General features: G+C 40.4%; 1 protein-coding gene across 1 annotated transcript in view; it reads left to right on the plus strand.

Moving 5' to 3' along the window:
* SMS (spermine synthase) overlaps nt 1-18,702 on the plus strand; it is a 45,048-nt gene that overhangs the window by 16,809 nt on the left and 9,537 nt on the right. The window contains exons 3-9 of the mRNA XM_041472393.1: nt 5,507-5,600; nt 6,349-6,413; nt 8,902-9,077; nt 10,860-11,014; nt 11,908-11,997; nt 12,974-13,088; nt 13,563-13,642. Of these exons, the coding sequence (XP_041328327.1) occupies nt 5,507-5,600; nt 6,349-6,413; nt 8,902-9,077; nt 10,860-11,014; nt 11,908-11,997; nt 12,974-13,088; nt 13,563-13,642 (775 nt within the window). The remainder of the gene's footprint in view (nt 1-5,506; nt 5,601-6,348; nt 6,414-8,901; nt 9,078-10,859; nt 11,015-11,907; nt 11,998-12,973; nt 13,089-13,562; nt 13,643-18,702) is intronic.

The following is an 18,702-nucleotide window of genomic DNA, read 5'->3' on the forward strand; positions in this document are numbered from 1 at the left end:
AGCCAAAGGTGACTGAGCCATTGCAAGACAGATGTGCAGTTGATGTAACAAGCTGGGTACTAATCCCTGAGAAAAATATTTGAGATGAGCTAGTAATATGTTGCTAAACTGTGTCTGTACTCCAGAGTTTGCTGAGATAACCCCACAGCCTGCAGGGTGCCCCGTGCTGCAATCTGTGGAATTGTGGGCTGTTGACAGAACTGTTTCTGACAAAGCCACCAAGTGAACAGCTCCATGGAGGGCTGCACTGGTGGAACAAATTGGAGCTGATTTGGGGATTAAGACCTGGTTTCCTGTTGTCATTACCAAAGCAACAGATCCCTGTTCTCTTTTGTCCAAAGCTAAGCAAGCAAAAGTCATATGTGGCAACTCTACCTGGTCCATTTACTTTGTGATTTGTTCTGACAAAAAACCTAATTGAGGGAGGTTCAACTGAAGATATTTACTAATGAGGTTGTCAACACAGGCCTCTGGAGTGGGGCTGGGAATGGTTCACTTGAGCCGCTCAAGTTTTTCTCTGGAGTGGTGGGGATGGATGCATTCCTCTCTGCTTTGCCAGCCCCCTTGTCCAAGCACTGCTTGGGGAGCAGTGGCATGTGCCAGAGTGGAGCTCTGTCTCTTGGGTTTTGAGTCTCAAGCAATCTTGTTTTTCTGATCTCTGTGTTTTTAGATTCCTTCTAGAGTGGTTTGTAGGGTCACATTAAGCAGCATGCTTTTACTGAAATGTCACTATCTTGGACTAAACAGTTAAAAGTTAGGTTTAAAACATGTGAAGTTTTTATCTTACCTAATGTATATGAGACTTTATAGGTCATTCTGCCCAGTATATTTCAACAGATTGAGAAGTGTTGTTACATCTAAGTTAAGGAGAAAAATCAGTGAAGCTAATCTTTAGAAATTGCTATCTTCTCAGCTAGTACTTTGTTTTAATCTCATTACTGCTGGTGAGCAAGTAGCCTTTTATTATACTGCATAGAGCTATGAAAGGTTTTTTCCTTGTAAGTTTGTGCTCTTTCTTTTGTAGTGTTCCACCTTGAAGTTCTTCAAAAACCCCCAAAACCTGAAACTTGAGTCATGGTTTCTACAGAGAAGAGTGTCTTTTAGAAAAGTTTTGACCTCCCCTGTACCACACATCCATTTTTAACTTTGGTGTCTGAATTCTTGTTTAGAGAAGTATAATCCTACTGCATTTGACTCCACTGTTTACAGCAGTGCAAGCTTTACCCAGTTGAATTTGGTTTTTATGTCACAGGGATGCTGATGAATATGTTAACACTGTGAAGGGAGAGGGGAGTATGTTTACTTTTTTCTTTTCTTTGTTAGTCTTTTGCTAACCACTCTGTATGCTAGACAGCATATTTTAAAGGAGCAGGGTGAATATTTCTCAGCTCTTTGTTTCAGGCTAAAGTGTTGTAGTTGCCTATGGAGTGACCCAGAGTGTAAAAATGGGCTGAAGAATAGAAAGCAGTTGGTAGGAATCAGCAACAGCTACCATGCAACAGTTTTTCTTGGTTTAATTTTCATATTCTGTAAAAACAGAACTGGACTAATGGTATAATGAAGAAATGTGATTGCCTAGCTCCTTAAGGTCCCTCAAGTACTTTGTAATTAAGGTGAAGAACTTTAAAAAAGAGTATGTTTTAGTTAAACAATGTCATGCCATTCTCAAAATTTCATGTTTTCCTAGTATAAGCACATTTTTATTTCCTCTCTCATTGAGTAGTTTGACAGGTGATGCTTTTAGTGCCAAGCTGTTTTTTAAATACTTGAACTATTTTCTTTTGTAGTGATTCAAAATTAGTCAGCAGATAAAAGCTTTGATGGGTAAAGAGGAATTTGTAGGTACCTGTCTTTCTATCCAGCTTTATTTTCTGGGTGTGGTGGTTTGGGAAATCCTTTCTTGGGTACGTGGGATTGTAATGTTTCATTGTACTCTGCAGTACAAGTCACTAAGGTAGGATGATACATTTTGGGTTAGAATATTTCAATCTTTGCTTCCTAGTTCTGTTTCCAGCAGTTACTTTTTGATTTGTGCAGCTTGGAATTATTTGTTGACATCTGATGTTTTCTGATGTTCAAGTGCTAAGATGCAGCACTCAATAGAATTGTGTCTATAGCTGACACTTGTGCATACAAGCACAAAAAGCTTGAGCGCTGCCTTGGAAGGATGTGACAGATATGCAGGTGCAGCAGCAAGTGGAGTGTTCTTAGAGTGGGGGCTGCTTTTCAGGTGCAGATTTCCTTGTCAGATGGAAAGGAAGAGGATAACTCCTCACTGAGCTTTTTTTTTCCCTTGCTACTTTTATGAAATTACATGCAAGCACACACCAAAAGTCTGGCAGGTGGCTTTTTTTTTTAAAATAGGTATTATATTTTTCAGAAAGATGAAACAGGAGGGGCTAATTTTGAAGCAAGCTTTATTTTTCCCCTCATTTGGATTCTAAAGTAATCTTTCTTGTATATTCATAGATAGAAAATGGAAACTATTCTCATTGTTTTAAAGAACCCTCTTCCAGATATTAAAAGAGCAGCTGCTGATAAAAAACTGCATTCATATATGTTCTGCCAAGCAGAAAAATGTAAAGTGACAAAAGCCGGCATAGCCTTTGCTGTCTGATGACTGAAGCTAGTAACTTCTTGTGAGTTCAGCTTTGGCCTACCACTACTGCATTAATACTACTTAATACTGGACTGTTCACATTTTTGAGTACTCTTGTACTGTTGGCTGTGTGCTTAAATCTTTAAAGGCATTTTAGCTTATTTTCGATGTGTGTTTTCATCCGGATAACTTACAGCCAAGGTATAACTGACCTGGACCTGTATTATTGTTGAGAATTTTGAATTTCATTCAAGTTTTTTTTTTTACCATAAACTAGCTGAGAATATCAGCCAGAAACTTGGAACCTGTTGGAACTGGAAATTCAGTCCCATTACACAGCCTGCTGCCTGCCTTTCATCTCTTCCTCCTTGCCCCAGGTGTCAGGACCCTTCTATTCTGCTAGAGGTGACAATTGGATCAAATGGATGGTTCTGCAGGCTGTTGTCTCTGTCTTCTAATGCTGTCATAGCACATAACAAATCTGAAGTTGTGTGGCTGTACTTTCAGAGCAGCTCTCCTCTCTGTCTCTCTTGCCTCCCACCTCAGACCAGGGGCAGGAGCATCCCCTGCTGAGGCTCTCATGGGGTCACAGGGGAAGTGAAGATGTCAGCTGTCAAATCTTATGACAGCTGTGTGATTCTTGTAGGAAATTAATGTAAATGAGAACTCGAGTCATGGGGCAGTCAATCTGTTGCTCATTTCTGCCAACAGCAACTCCCAGAATATGGAAACAAACTGATACAAAGTTTTCCTAACAGTGAAAATATTTGCCGTGCCACTTTTCAGGCAATCAGAGCTGTCTTACGAACTGCATATACATATTTCTGTCTGTAGTGCCACAGCTCTGAGGGCCTATGGACTTCACCCTTTTCACTGTGAATGGTCATGTCCAAAACCTGGAGTGACCAGTATTTCCATCTTCTAAGTTCTGCACTTTTGTCCTTCTCTCCTTTAGAAACACCCAAATCTTCGTGTAAACAGAATCCTGGTAGGCTTTTGTGATGCCTAACCAAAAAACTGTGTCGGAGGACACCTAGTGGGGAAGCTCTGGGATGGAGGGAGGGCTGCTCCAAGGTGATGACAGTCTGTGAGCTCTGGATGTGCATGCGTAAATAGTAAATAGAAATGCCTTTTCTTCCTGAGGTAGGACCTGTCTGCAGAGTCTTGAGGAAAGACTCAGACTGCCCAGACCTATCCTCTGAAGAGACCTGAGTGACAGTAGTAACGCATGAGAGCTGCAGAACACTGCTGTTCCAAAACCAGCAAGGTGTTTTTATTCTTTAATTGCTCCAGTCAGTTTCATAATTTGATTGTTTTACAGTTACCAGAAGTTATCTTCAGATAACACACAATATTCAGGGTTTTATCTCTGACTGCAGCTGAGGGCTGAAGGTCCCAGCACCATGGGGGAGGTGATGTTCCTGTTGAGACTGACAGTTTGCAAAAGGGGCTCTGGAAGAGACAAAAAAAGGTGGGATGGGCGGGGAGATGAAAGGTCATGTAAACTTTGCCATAACAAGAGTTGGTTTGTGTTCTCCTTTGGAGCTGAGTGGGGTGATAAGAGGAGACAGGCAGAGAATGGAGCATTCAGAGAATGATACAGCTTTATCTGAGGTTTCTGTGTTGTACTAGTGCATTTCTATCTCTGAATACCCTTTCTTTGTTCAGCCATTCCTGTTCTCATCCCCTCTTCTGCTTTTTTTTTCCAGTGTATGTTTTTCTCCTCCGCTTCCTTTGTAGCCTTTCTGTTTCTTTTTGTCTTCTCTCCTCCCTAGAATGGGAAGGATATTGCCTCTGCTACTGTTTTCTTGTGTCCTTCCCCACTGCCCTTAGTTCTTGTTTTCCTCCTTGCAGGTTCTTGGAGATTCACTGTTTATTCACCTAATGTACTTAGCATGGCGAAGCCTTGCTCTTTGGTCTTTATACGTTTCTGTAGTAAATACACAGTATGAATTTTGTTGACTTTGCATCTGTATTCATCAATGAGAGTTTGCTGCTGCAATTTCTTTGCCAGCCAAAGCTGTGGTTTGCTCCAGGATGCTTATTGTTTTTCACTTACAGATTTTTATTCAGCTTTGAATGTGATTAGTGTCTCTGAATAATTACTATAAAAAAAAATAAAAAACAACCAACCAAAAAATCAAGCAACCAATTGCAACCACCCTGCCTGCAAAACAAAACAGAGACACATCCCCAGAAGTGAAAAGGAAAATGCAGGGGAAGGAAAGTGTCCAGCTGTTTTCTTAAGGCTTGTTTTCCATTAAAAAGCCGAAACCAAATCAACACACCTGCTCCAGCAGGCCTTATAGACTAGCAAACAGTGTATTCTCATTGTACCGTTGTTGTTGTTGTGGCTTAAACACCTGTTTCACTGCCTTGCTTCCTACTGGTTCTGGCAGTGACTGTTCAGTGTCTCTGAATAATTACTATTAAAAAAAAAAAAAAAAACAACCAACCAAAAAATCAAGCAACCAATTGCAACCACCCTGCCTGCAAAACAAAACAGAGACACATCCCCAGAAGTGAAAAGGAAAATGCAGGGGAAGGAAAGTGTCCAGCTGTTTTCTTAAGGCTTGTTTTCAATTAAAAAGCTGAAACCAAACCAACACACCTGCTCCAGCAGGCCTTATAGACTAGCAAACAGTGTATTCTCATTGTACCGTTGTTGTTGTTGTGGCTTAAACACCTGTTTCACTGCCTTGCTTCCTACTGGTTCTGGCAGTGACTGTTCTTGCAACTTTGTTTGCTCTTTGTGACCTGCAGAGGAAGACTTGAGCTGGCACTGCCAACAGTTACAGATGCTGGGGAAAAAGATATTAATTCTGAATTTTAATATAACTTGTTTTAGATTTTCTTTCTGTACTCTGATTTTTGATAATAAATTTGTCATCATTGTCTCTGTTGTAGTTTTGCCAATTTGAGAATTCACCCTCATGGACTGGTGTTGGTGGATCTGCAGAGCTACAATGATGACATGAAAGGAAGAGAAGAAGTTGATCAGGTATGAGTGTTGCTTATCTTACTAGGATTACCTAACTGTATGGGGAGCTCATATTTTGTCAGGTTTATCAAAGTCTGTCATGGTAAAAAATGAAAAATATTAAAGTCAGTTCAAACCTGGATGCTCACAGATGAGGAACAGTAACACCTGTTGAAAGTTGTGCACACGTGTGAGTGCATGAATGCACACAATCCTCTGCAAGTACTGGGCCTCGTGTTCCTTGTAACAGTTGTGAAGATACAGCAGCCTTGGTTAGGGCTTGGGTCTCTTCAGCTACCCAAGGGCAGTGAGAGAGGACATGAGATGCTCTGTCTGCAGCCTGGTGTATTCCTGTGAGACTTCTTTGTATTCTCTGTTTTGAGAGATGGGAAGCCTCCGTACTCAGTCTTTTGCCCCATGGAGAAAAACGGCTTCATCTCTGGCATGAAGGCTCTAGACACTGAGTATTGCAGGGGTAAGAAGCCACTACTGTAGCAGGAATGGAACTTTGAAGGGCTCTCATGTTCCCTCTGTGGATGTGTTGTCCTGGAGAACAGCTAAATGCAGTGATGACAGGTGCTGAAATGTGCATATGCTTGCTAGTAACAAGGCTGAGGCCAGCTAGTTACTCATGGGCTTCTAATGTTACATTTCAAAGCCTTTTCATAGCAGGTGCTGTTTTATTGACTTCCAGGTAGGCTAATTTAAAAAATATTTTGCATAAAGTGCTGATGTACAAATACTACCTCTCGTTTGCTATTTTTTGCAGCTTCTAAACAAAGTAGAAGAAAGAATGAAAGAGTTGATTCATGATAACATAAAAAGGGTGAAACGGTAAGTTGTACCTCTGCTTCTGTATGTGGCTTGTCTGCATAGTTACTAAAGATAATAAGCAAATTAGGCTTTCCTGTAATGAAGCTTTCCTGTAAATCCTGTAATGAATAGCCTGGAGTATGAAGGTATGGATGGGATTTTTTTTTTTAGTTACTTGGGAGGATTGCATGAAATAGTGAGAGAAAAGGCAGTGTGGAAGCAGGAGCAGACTGCTCTGAAAGAGCTGGGCAGCCAGGGGTGGCAGGGCATAAACTGTACCCTATGGGCCACATCCCATAGCTCATGGAGATGGCGAGCTGGTGATGGTGACCAGGATCAGACCCAGCCCTGTGGCTGCCAGGCTGGGCTGTGGTACTGAGGCAACTCTGAGCACAAGCTGGGTGTCAAGGATTGGCAAAAAGCTTGGGCAGGTGGGGATGGAGCTACAGTGCAGCTCTGGCACAAGGGACCAGGGATGAGGATTAGAGCTAAAATGGAGCTCAAGCCCACAGAGGAGACTTTGCCCTGACAAGGTTTCCTGCAGTTCTTTCTCACATCTCACATCTCTGCCTCTGCTGTGCATCATGGTGCTCGCTGTGGGTATGTGTGGTTTAGGGACCTGCCAAGAAGGTAGCTATGTTTTGTAGCAAATTTTTGTAATTAAACTTAAGGATGGAGGCTTTGCAAGCCCTTTGTCAGTTTGGATTATTTAAATTCAAGGCTATGTGTTAAAATTTAAGAACTCTCATTGCAGCTCATGGCCTAGTGCTGAAATAACTTCCATACTGGATGTGGCTTGTTATTGTCTTCATGGTGGCTGTCTGGCAGCGACTGATACCTTGAAGCCAGAGAGCACTTACTCTAGGCATGCGCATGGTAGAGAGTGCAGCAGGTGCTTGAAGGAACGTAAAAGTGAAAAGGGGTGAAGAAAAGTAAAAAGCAAGTGAGAAATCAACAAGGCTGAGTAAAGCCAAGGAGCGAACAACAGACAAAATAGGAAAACAGGCAGTACTATGACAGAAAGTAGATCGGAAGGTTATGAGAGCACAAATAAAGTGGTAGTAATTTGAAAAGTGGTATTATACTTGCATGTTGTTATTTCTGTTTTACAGTTGTAAAACAGAGTAATTATCTTGTTACTTCAACCTGGTAAAGCCTCTCAAAAGGTGCACAGTGTGCGAACATAGATGATCTTGCCATGTGTGCTTATGAAGGAGAAGCTTTCTGAGGCTGTTTTGGTGCTGTAGTGATAAAGGGAGTTTGTGGAATCCCTGTGATAGGAATTTCTTAAAAATGGGTCAGAACAATGTCTAGATCTTCTGCTTACCTTAGGATAGGGAGGTGAACCTCCTAGAGTGAACCTCCTAGTGCATCAGGCATGGATCTTGTCACACGCTCCTCAATGTGGTTTGGTGGTTTTTTTTTTTTTTTTGCTTGTTTTTGGTTTTGGGGTTTATTGGGTTCTTTTTAATTAGTGTTGCGTTTTGCATTGTTTTGTTTTGGTGCCAGCTGCACACATGCAGCTGCACTAGGATGAACTAGCTGGAGAAGTTTCTCACGCCTTTGTTGTAAGGCAGGGTTGCTCTTGCTCCCACCGTGTGCCGCCATCTGGCGGCTCGCTGGGGGTGGGAAGTGTTTCTGGAACCTTGATTGGGAATCACTAGGGAATTTAGAAGAAGCTTGTTGAATCTCGTCTTCGGCTACAGTCTCCTGTAAAGAACCCCCTTTAATTCTTTGAAGTGTGTGTGGGAGGTCTGATGAGCTCTGTGACTGCACATTTTGCCTAAATGCAATCTCTGTGGTTGTTTGCTGTCATTTCAAAGATAGTTTCTCTTTACAGGTGAAATGCTGGTTTGAACCAAGGTACATCTCTATGGAATTAAAAAAAATCCTAAAACCCACAAACAACATACCCAAAACAATCTTAGCAGACACTTTAACCACTTTTAAAAAGTAATGCAGACTATTGAGTGGTATCAAGGATTGTGGTTATGTGCTGCCGGCTGACCCAGCTCAGTTTGAAACACTATAATGCTTCTTTTTTTGTTTCTCTATGTATTAAAATGTGTCTCAGTATAGCTTCAGAATGAGATCCACTTAATCTCAGAGAAATGTCATCCTTAACTGAACCGAAGATGGGAAGAGGTTTTGTCATGTTTTTTTGCCTGCTGTGTTTTTGTATTTTATGAACTTCCAGTTATGACCTGGTTCTTCTACAGAGGCTCATTCATTATGTAAATTCCATCTCTTAGAACAGAGAGAAATTCACAAGTACATTGTAGAAGTTGTACATATAGAAGAACCATGTATACTACCTTTTCCTTAGCAAGCTCTATATATTTAACATTCTTAAATTTTCTTATATCTGTTAAGTGTTAAATGTGGCAAGTTTTCTTGGAAGCCTCTCACAAATATTATTCATTATGGTGAATCCACAGTATGTTTAAAGTGGGTTTTTTAAAATAAGCATTCCAGATTTTTGTAATCTTCCTTCATATTATTTTTTCAGGTTGCCAGCCATTTTGAGAGGAGGTGTTATTGATAGATACTGGCCCACAGCTGATGGGCGCCTGGTGGAGTATGACATAGATGAAGTTGTTTATGATGAAGATTCACCTTTTCAGAATATTAAAATTCTGCATTCAAAACAATTTGGGAATATTCTTATTCTCAGTGGGGATGTTAGTAAGTATCATCTCACTTAAGGATCTCTGGCATGAAAATGTCAAAAGTGTTGTTTTCTATTCTGCTATGGCAGTTTTAATAGATGTCTAAGGGTAATGGTTCAGATGCTGGAAGCTGTTTGTGCATGTACAGATATATCTGTTCCTGCATATTAAGGATGTTAATCAGGCTGACCAGTGTGAAATCTAGAGTTAAAAAAAAAAAATATTTTTCTAGAGTTAGTATCTCTGCTGCAGAAAGTGGCCTAGGAAAATAGAAGATGGTGTTGTACAGCAGAGCTTGCCCTACGTCATTCTTTTATATGAGGTTTTGTGCTTGTTGCCAGTCCAACTTTCTGAGAGCTTCTCTTTGACAGTAAAACAAGCTACTTTGTCAGTCTTCAGAACACAATGGAGTTCTGAAGAAATATGAAGTGATACCTGGCGTGTGTGTATAAACCTGCTGCTCCCTGGATTCTCTAAGGGAATTTCCTGCTTGGTGAGGTATAGGACAGCTGTATCTCAAACCATTTAGCTGCCCTATTGGTGAACATCTTTTGACTTTTCTTCAAAATAATAGAACTTGAACTCATAAGTTAATCAAAGTGGTGGCCCAACCTTTATGTGGGGGTTTTTGTATGTGGTACTTTGTGCCTGCTGACCTTTGTATTTTTGAAAGTGGACTTAGGAGAAGGTGGACTGCTGTTCATTAAAGCTGGAGACTGCTGTTTGCTGGAAAATCTAGGCAACAAAAGGACTATGCTTTGTAAAATCTTAGTTCTTATGTTGAAAAGGACTGACTCTGGTAAATGAAGGACGTTGCTGTCCAGGGATAGAATACCTAGCTTCACTCTAATGGCAGAGTAATTAAGAAATTGGAGTACAGCTTTTTGAAAACATTGGAAGCACCTCTAACAATTTAATTAGCTTTCTGTAACTGTCGAGAGGGCTTCTGTGCAGATGGCAGCTGAAAAGCACTGTTATTGAATTAATTAGTAAGGTATTTTCTAATCCAGATAGAATTGTATTAGAAATCATCAAATTGGATACTCAGTTATTCTAGCCAGAAATTTTTACCAGAGTTTAATATGGAGATGAGGTTTTGCTTGAACATTATGACATTGTGCCTTGTAGGAAGGGAAGTATGCCATTACTTATTTCCATTCCATGGGATTTTGAAATAATGCTTTGTCTCATTTTGTTGTTGTGCACTCATAAATGAGATGGTGATTGCCAGGCAGAGTGACAGGATGTGCTGCACAGAGCTTGGCCCTGGTAGTGTGGATCTTGGCCCCTGTTGTTGCAGCTTGAGAGTGTTACTGCCTGCTTTGAAGCTAATGCTGGCAGCAGGCAAGCTGCAGGGCCCTTCAGCACCTGGGTGTTAATGGTTATGTTTGTTTCTGTACAGGGATCCACTGGTGTACATTAGGTTGGTCTTTAGCTGGGGTCCACAATGTATTTTCAAGAATTTCCAGATCTATCTCTTGCAGGATGAGTCTGAGATAAAAACCCACTGAAGTGTGAAGTGTGAGCATCAAGTTACAAAAACTCTGCTACTTTTTCTCTTGGCACACAGTACTTCTCAATGCTGAGGTGGCCATTGTTGGGCTCGTGTGGAGAACTGGAGAAATCCTGTGTGGGATTCTGAGAAGAATCTCATTACTTGGACTGTCTCTGAGAGCCAGGTTGTTTCTGTAGATGTTTTTGCTTTGGTCTGTATTGTATCACCTCTGGATTAATACCAATTAATGAGAGCAACTGAAGAGTTAATATTGCTGCCCAATTCTTTCTTCCTTCCATTCAGATCTGGCAGAAAGTGACCTGGCATATACTCAAGCCATAATGGGCAGTGGAAAGGAAGATTACACTGGGAAAGAAGTTCTAATCCTAGGAGGTGGTGATGGAGGTATACTATATGAGATAGTCAAACTGAAGCCAAAGATGGTTACTATGGTAGAGATATCCTTTGACAAATGGCCCATCAATCATATTAACCTGAGCTTTCTGCTGATACCTTAGCACTGAGCATAGTAACCTGTCAGGTTACCTGATTTGCATGAGGAGATAGGGTCTAAAGTGAAATCTTTTTGTCAGCTTAGAGAGACCCAGTGACTACATATTTGTGCATCGTTGTGCAACACCTGCTTTCAGGTTCCCAATCCATACCATAACTCTCAGTAGCAGTTTACATAAAGCTGGAAAGGAATGCCTTTGTCGTCAGACTCATGCTTTCTGTAATAACAGAAGACAGGTCTGTCAAGTTTGGGCTCACTTCTGCCTTCTTGAGTTTGTCTGTTTTCCTAAAGAAAGCTATAAAAAAAATAGTGCCTAGAAGCAAAAGAATTTAATCGATAGAAGTGTCAGGATTTGATGAACTGTATTGATGAATTGACCAATCCTGTTCTAAAAATACCAATACAAATCAAGTTTTCAACATTCTGTAGTTGGTATAGTTTGTAACGTAAACCACTGTTATCCATATGAGATGTTGATCTTCCTAGGTTTTGAGATCTATTTGCTGAGACTAAAAATAACTGTTTTAAAAATGTGGGTTAAAATCTTACCCTAGTTTAACTTTATGGAGTTTTCAGTAGTCTTACAATTCACATTTCAGACTTTCACAGTAATGATAACTTAAGGTATCAAAAATATTGTTAAAACCAAAAATAAGCACTTTGTGATCATCTTACTGAATCTGGAGGCCAGTGCATAAGGTTGACTATTGCAGTATATATACCAGTAGACACATATAATTATCTCTTTGTGAATGCCTCTTTGAGAACTTCTTTCTGAAGAAACAGAAACTCTTACCTGTATTTCTGGAATCTATTATGCCTTGACAAGCTTCAAACATTGACCAAATGGTGATTGACGGGTGTAAAAAACACATGCGTAAAACGTGCGGAGATGTCTTAGACAATCTGAAAGGAGACTGCTACCAGGTAATATTTTGTTTTCTTTCATTACAAGTCGTATTTCAAATACATGTAGACCTAGTCTGGAAGGGCTGCTATGGCAAAGTTTTGGGGACAAGTCTTCTGACTCAAGCTTGGGAAGCTTTTTTTTTCCTTTCGTATGACACTTGCATATTTTAATAACTGGAGTTCATATTGGAAGTATTTTAACTCTCAGTCTATAGACTTCTAAAATTAATTGCATATGTAGCTTTTAAGGAATGTGAAATAGGCAAATGTTTGCTATAACTTAGAAATAAAGAAGAGATAGCAGTAAGAATATTCTGTTTAACATCATTCCTTAAACTACTAAAAAGAGAGAAGAAATGTGTTTCGTAGTTGTTCTGTACTGTTGAAAATAGCTGAATTTGTAATACACATTTAACAATTATTTTTAATTTGCAGGCAAAATCCCTTTGTATTATACTGCTATTATAGTAAAATAAAAACCCCAACAAATGTCATGCATCCCCACAGTTGAGTTCTTTGTGCTGCATCTGATAGCACTTACAAATGAGCCCAGGTGTAATCTGACATGTTTCTGTTTTCATTACTGGCCCTTAGATGTTGTCACAGCTATTAGCTTACAGGAGCTAGCTAATAGAAACACACAAAAAAATAACAGAAGTCACATGCTAATCCATGGAAATCAGTGGCCTTTCATACAAATACCTTATTTAACTCACGTGTTGGAACTGCTAACTGTTGTCAGCATTTGATAGAAAGAACTGTGGTCACAGATCTAGGAACTTCAGTCCTGGAATGCCTGTGTTTTCATTGTCATAATTCCTACAAAGTTCTTCCTTTCTATATGATGTAAAAAGTTGAAACTGAAGCCTGGAATTAAACATGTATTTAATTTTGTAATTTTTTCCTCCTAATTTCTGTGAATCCACATTTGTTCTTTTTACCTGGTCATTTTTAGGGTATTTTTAGGACTAGCAACAATATTTCATTCTTTCAGGTTTTAATTGAAGACTGTATTCCTGTACTGAAGAGGTATGCCAAAGAAGGAAGAATGTTTGATTATGTAATTAATGATCTGACAGCTGTTCCAATCTCCACATCTCCAGAAGAAGGTAAGTCTTCTAATTTATTTACTTAAACTTCTGAGAATTTTTACATTTCTGTCCTTCTGCTGCATAATAGTCTGCAGCATAAATGCTTGTATTTTTTTCAATTTAAAAAGCAAATCTGAGAAAAAAGACAACTATTTTTAAAATTTTTTTTGAATATTAGAAAAGACTAGCAAGTGCCTAGCACTCTTTTTAATCTCTTATTCCAGAATAATATAAACTCATGTAGCTCTTGAGAAGTATTTGGAGTTCATACTCCAGTAAATTTTCCTCACTGCCTAATTTATTGGAAACTTCAGGAAAATTCCTGTGAAGAAAAACAATACTCCTGCCATCATTGCCGTTGTGTATGGTTTCCATTTTTTTTTTTTAATCCAGGCTTTATTTATTTTTTTTAACTTTGCAAGTCTTGAATATATAATAAGTAAATAAGCCAATAATGTGCTGTTCTGTTTTTCAATCATTGCCCATATGCAGATTCCACATGGGAATTTCTACGGTTGATTCTTGACCTCTCAATGAAAGTCCTGAAACAAGATGGAAAATACTTCACACAGGTATGATACTTGGATGTAATAAAGTACTGCTTTGTATCTATTGCAATTTGCATATTTTCAGTTTAAAAAAAAGACAAAACTAACTAAAAATAGACTTCAAGCTGGTTTTCGCCCTTTAATCACTTACCAGGCAGTTTGCATGAAAGTTAGGATTTGCCAACTGACTTGTCTTTTTTTCATTATTTCAGCTGAATATATAGTGCTTTTGTCTGGACTTCAAAAGCATAATTTTAAGACTCAGCAAGGCACACTGCAGAATATTGCAGCTAAACAATTTTTGGAAAAGCAGAACAGATGTACTTCATTAAGAGATACATGGTTTTTAAGCTAATGTCTCTAATTGTGGAGTGTAAACCACAGAAATTTGTCATTCATTAAAGTGTAAGAGTTTGACATAGGTGCTGAGAATGGGATGAGAAAATTGGTATAGTCACCTCATAGGTAATAGAATTGTGGTATAGCTTTCAACAGATAATACTTCAGGTAATCCTGAATTTGAAATGCCGCAAAGTTGTGTGCTATTGTACAAGAATGTGACAGGAGCCAGCAGATGGTTCAGTGAAGTCTAACTCTCTGAAGCTGTATTTCTTTTGTCATGCTCATAAACTAGTCTCCTGATGTGTGGAGAATCTAAGTACTGTATTTTAGAATAATATCCTTAAGCTCTGAAATATATATAAATTGGTGTACTGTAAAATTGTGCAGGTTTATAAAGAAAAGCAAAACTTGTGGGATGAGGTTTCTGGCAATTCTAATATGCTGCTCTATTTTAAAATGCTGTGGTTGTATGGGCAAGAGAAATTATCTTGTGGTTGAAATGTAAGATATGATTAATATGGTTTTACCACACTTCAAATTTTAATGGCGTTTCTGTCCTGTTAATTTTGGAAATATTTGTGGCAGACTTTGCTATCAAAAGGACACTAAATGTTTTGGAAACAGAGCAAGTCGTTGTGTTGCAGTTGCTGTCCTTGTAGCATACACGGTGATACTAGCTCACCTTGTTGGAATGAAGATAGATGTATATCTGGGGTCTGGTTTTGTTGGACTTTGCAGAAGGACTCTTAAAAAGAAGCTTGTGCTGAAAGCTGAAATGATGGCTGTGCTGCAGCCAGAGGGCAGGCAGGTTGTTCTGTGTCAGCTGGAACCAGCTGAGGTGGAGACTGGTGCAGGCCCTGCTGCTTGTTTTGTCCTCATGGGAGGAGGTAAGTCAACTCTCCAGCCTGTGATTGCACAGAAAGAAGGAAAGGACAGCAATCCTGAACCAGCCCTGGTGGGTTTTAGCTGTTGTGAAACTATGCAGTGTTAAATTTTCTGGTCCCAAAGCAACAAGATGTACATGGCAGGATGGGAAAGAAACAATATCAAAGATGATATGGCTTAAAATTGAACTTGGGGCTACTGGGTAGCCAGTGCAAGGGCTGGAGTATAGAAGCAGTGTTCTCTAGCAATTTAGTCTTCCTGAAGATGTTGAAAAAAGGACAGTTAATACTGGGGCAGACAGCCATCAGAGCTTTTGATACATCTATTGATAGACTGCTCAGCCCATTTGATGGTCCTTGTAGCTGCTTCCCAGTTGGGCCTGAAAAAACAAAATAGTCCTCTCTAAAAATGGAATAACCCTCTCTATTGGGTTAATATGGCCAGGTTTTGATAGTGGGAGGGTGTGAGAAGGGCTCCCATGTCCAACAAAGGCAATGCCAGCTGGCTCCAGGATGGATCTGCTCCTGACCAAGGCTGAGCCCATGACTGACTGTGGTAGTGCCTCTGGGATAAGATTTTTGAAGGGCCAAAAGTTGCTGCACAGCAGCCAAAGAGAGAAGTGAGAACATGGGAGAGAAACGGCTCTGCTGACTCCAAGGTCGCTGAAGGAGGGGCAGGAGATGCTTCAGGTGCCAGTGCAGAGATTCCCCTGCAGCCCATGATGAAGACCAAGGTGTAGCAGGCTGTGCTCCTGCAGCCCGTGAAGCTCCACAGGGGAGCAGAGATCCACCTGTAGCCCCTGGAGGGCCCCGTGGTGGAGCTTGTGGATACCTGAAGGAGACTGTGACCCTCTGGGAAACCCACACTAGAGCAGGCTTCCTGGCAGAATCTGTGATGCTGCAGGGGACCCATGCTGGAGCAATTAATGAAAAACTTCAGCCCATGGAAGGACTCATGTTGGAGAAGTTCATGGACGACTGTCTCCCATAGAGGGAGACCCCACACTGGAGCAGAGCAGAGTTGAGGGGGAAGGAGCAGCAGAAATAACATGGGATGAACTGACCACGATCCCCATTCCCCATCCTCCATCAGTGTAGTGGGGAGGAAGTTGAGAATTTGTGAATAAAGTTCACCCTGGGGAGGAAAGAGAGATAGGGGAAGGTGTTGTTAAAATTTGGGTTTATTTCTTATTATCACACTCTGATTTGATGAGGAAATTGAGTTTATTACATACCATGTTGAGTCTGTTTCCCTGTGACAGTAACTGGTGAGTGTTCTCTCCCCAACCTTATCTCAGCCCATGAGCCTTTTGCTGTGTTTTCTCTCCTCTGTCCAGCTGAGCAGGAGAATGACAGAGTGTGTTTGTGGGCACCTGGCACCCAGACAGGGTCAACCTCCACACTCTCAGACAACTCAACAGTCTGGCCATAGGATGAACACATTTTTGGGGTGCTTTAAATAAAATTAGCTGCCTATAACTTAGTTTAAATTACTTAAACTTAAATTCAATTGAACTAACTGAAGCTTGCTACTTGGAGGATTGGTTAGACTATAGACAGAAGGTCAAACATGACTACTACCAGCTTTGGCAGCTTAGTCACATACTGGGAACTCTGAAATGATTTTGAGTGTTCTATTGTGTTTGCTATTAAATGCCAATGGTTTTATCTCTGTGGAATTGGGAATTTAAGTTACTTTTGGTCCAGCAATCTGCTTCCAGGATGCTTGTGTTACATAGCAGGCCTTGCTGAAGAAATCATGTGCCTTTTAAGGCAGTAGTGTTTTTAAAATGCAGGACTCTGTGTGCTCCCCTGCCCCTTCTTTGCATGTTAGTTCTTTAAAACAAAAAATATTAAATGTCATCAAGAAAAGGGACTGAGGGAATGTCCTTTTGTTAGAGTGTCATCTTTGCTATGGTGAGGAATTGTCTCATAGGAAAAATGCAGCAAAAGGATTGTTGTCCTGGTGACCACTAGCCAGCAATTACAGTTGTCTCTTCTGCCTTGGCATTATGTTGTACTGACATTGAAAATTTCTGTCCTTTGTAGTTTGTAGTCTGTCCTCTTGCACCCTGAACGGAATCAAGTGCATCTAGTTAGGATGTCATTTATTTCAGTGTTGAAGAAATGCTTTACGTAAAAGTGGAATTGTTCACAGAATTCATCCTTTCCCGTAATGTATTCCTGTCTGTCTAAATGCCACAGCTGGGAAAAATAAAGGGAAATGCTCATCACCTCTTCATTGAGCTCTGCACAAGTTTTAGAAAATGTTCTGATCTGCACGTGAATTTTCAGCAGGCAGGGTCTAGTGCTGTCTAACTCCAGATGGATATAATTTATCTGAGATTATAAAAAGAATTGTTTCTGGCATGCTGCTCTTAACACACCTGGTGGTTCCCTCGGCATCCTTCCGTGGTGATCCTCGAAGCAGTCTCCAAATGCTGCTGCAGAATGTCCCGTCACCACTAGGTGGAGGCAGGTAACCAGTATTGCCTGGCAGTTTATTAACATTAGAAGAGATTCTGCCTGTGGAAGGTTTTTCAGACTATTTGTTTGTATTCCTAGGGGATATAAGAACTTATGTGGCCAATTTTAAGATGCAGGAGGGACTTCTTCCTTTTTTTCAGCTCTGAAAAGATATAAAAGGGCAGTTAATGGATGTCATTCTCTGCTGCTTTAAGTTTGTGTCTAAGTGTGTTTGGGGAAAAATGCCTCTATTTTCTCTGTGCAAATAGTAATCACAGCTTAGAACAAAAACTTGTATGAGTAGCAGCCGTGCTTTACATGCCCTTGCTTTTCTTGCTGCATCATCCGTATTGAGTGTTGCACCCTACACAGGATCTGCACAGAGAGACATGAGCTTTAGGGCCCTTGGTCTGCAGAACTTGCAAACCTGTCTGTGGGTTTAATACTTGAAGCTTGTTTGTGAAAACTTACTGTTAAACATAATCCCACCACTCTGAGGTTCCATGGTTATATGGCATGCTCTTATTTCCATTCTTCTTCTTCTGAAGCTGGTGCTTTGAAGTGCAATATGATATGATATGATAGGAGGCCATGTCTGTGAGGTGTTTGGTGTTATGCTCTCCAAGGAGGGACAGGCTCCCAGCCATCATAGAGGAGAGAAATGAGAGTTGATAAGGATGTGAGACCTTGATGTATCGTGAGGTCCACTTTCATCTCTGATATACGTTCCCAGCAATTTGTTTCCAAACATGTTAAGTGTTTTTACAGTATTGGACTTTCTAAAAGTATGATTTTTATATGGCCCAAGTGATTCCTTTCAAGTGAGTATATATACTTGTAGATATCAACCTGATATGTGGCTATTGTTTACCTGAACCATCAGTCTTGTGCATTCACAGTGTCACATGAGGATTGTCCCAAGAGCTGTGAAACCATGTTCTATCAGGTGCTGAGACTTGTTGTAAGGTTGTCTTTGAGTGTCAGTGGATTATGTGTAGCTAAGAAAATGCCTTTTTCTGTGCTAGTTTTTGTTCTGTTGATCTAATCTTTTGAGGTTGAGAAGGCTATAATTTTCAGCCTGTTTATATGGTAGAACCTTTAAAAATACCTCTGAACAGGAATTTGTGACTTCCTGGTTGGGGTCACTCAGCCCAGGCAGGATAGAAACTCAGACCACTCTGAGGCTCCAGTAAACAGCACTGACCCACTGGAGGGATCTTGTGTCTCCCACACAAACATGTGGCCCTTCACTAAGCTGTCTTTTCCTGGCCTCTCTCTTATACTGCCCTCGAAATGTCCAGACAGTCATCATGTTGCTCCATAGTTAGACTCCTTTTTTTGGCTGCTGTGTGGGCTTTCTAATTAGCATTTCCATTGAGGGAACAAGATTCT

The sequence above is a fragment of the Pyrgilauda ruficollis genome, unplaced genomic scaffold (assembly GCF_017590135.1).
Source record: "Pyrgilauda ruficollis isolate IOZ18807 unplaced genomic scaffold, ASM1759013v1 scaffold29, whole genome shotgun sequence".
Lineage (NCBI taxonomy): Eukaryota > Metazoa > Chordata > Aves > Passeriformes > Passeridae > Pyrgilauda > Pyrgilauda ruficollis.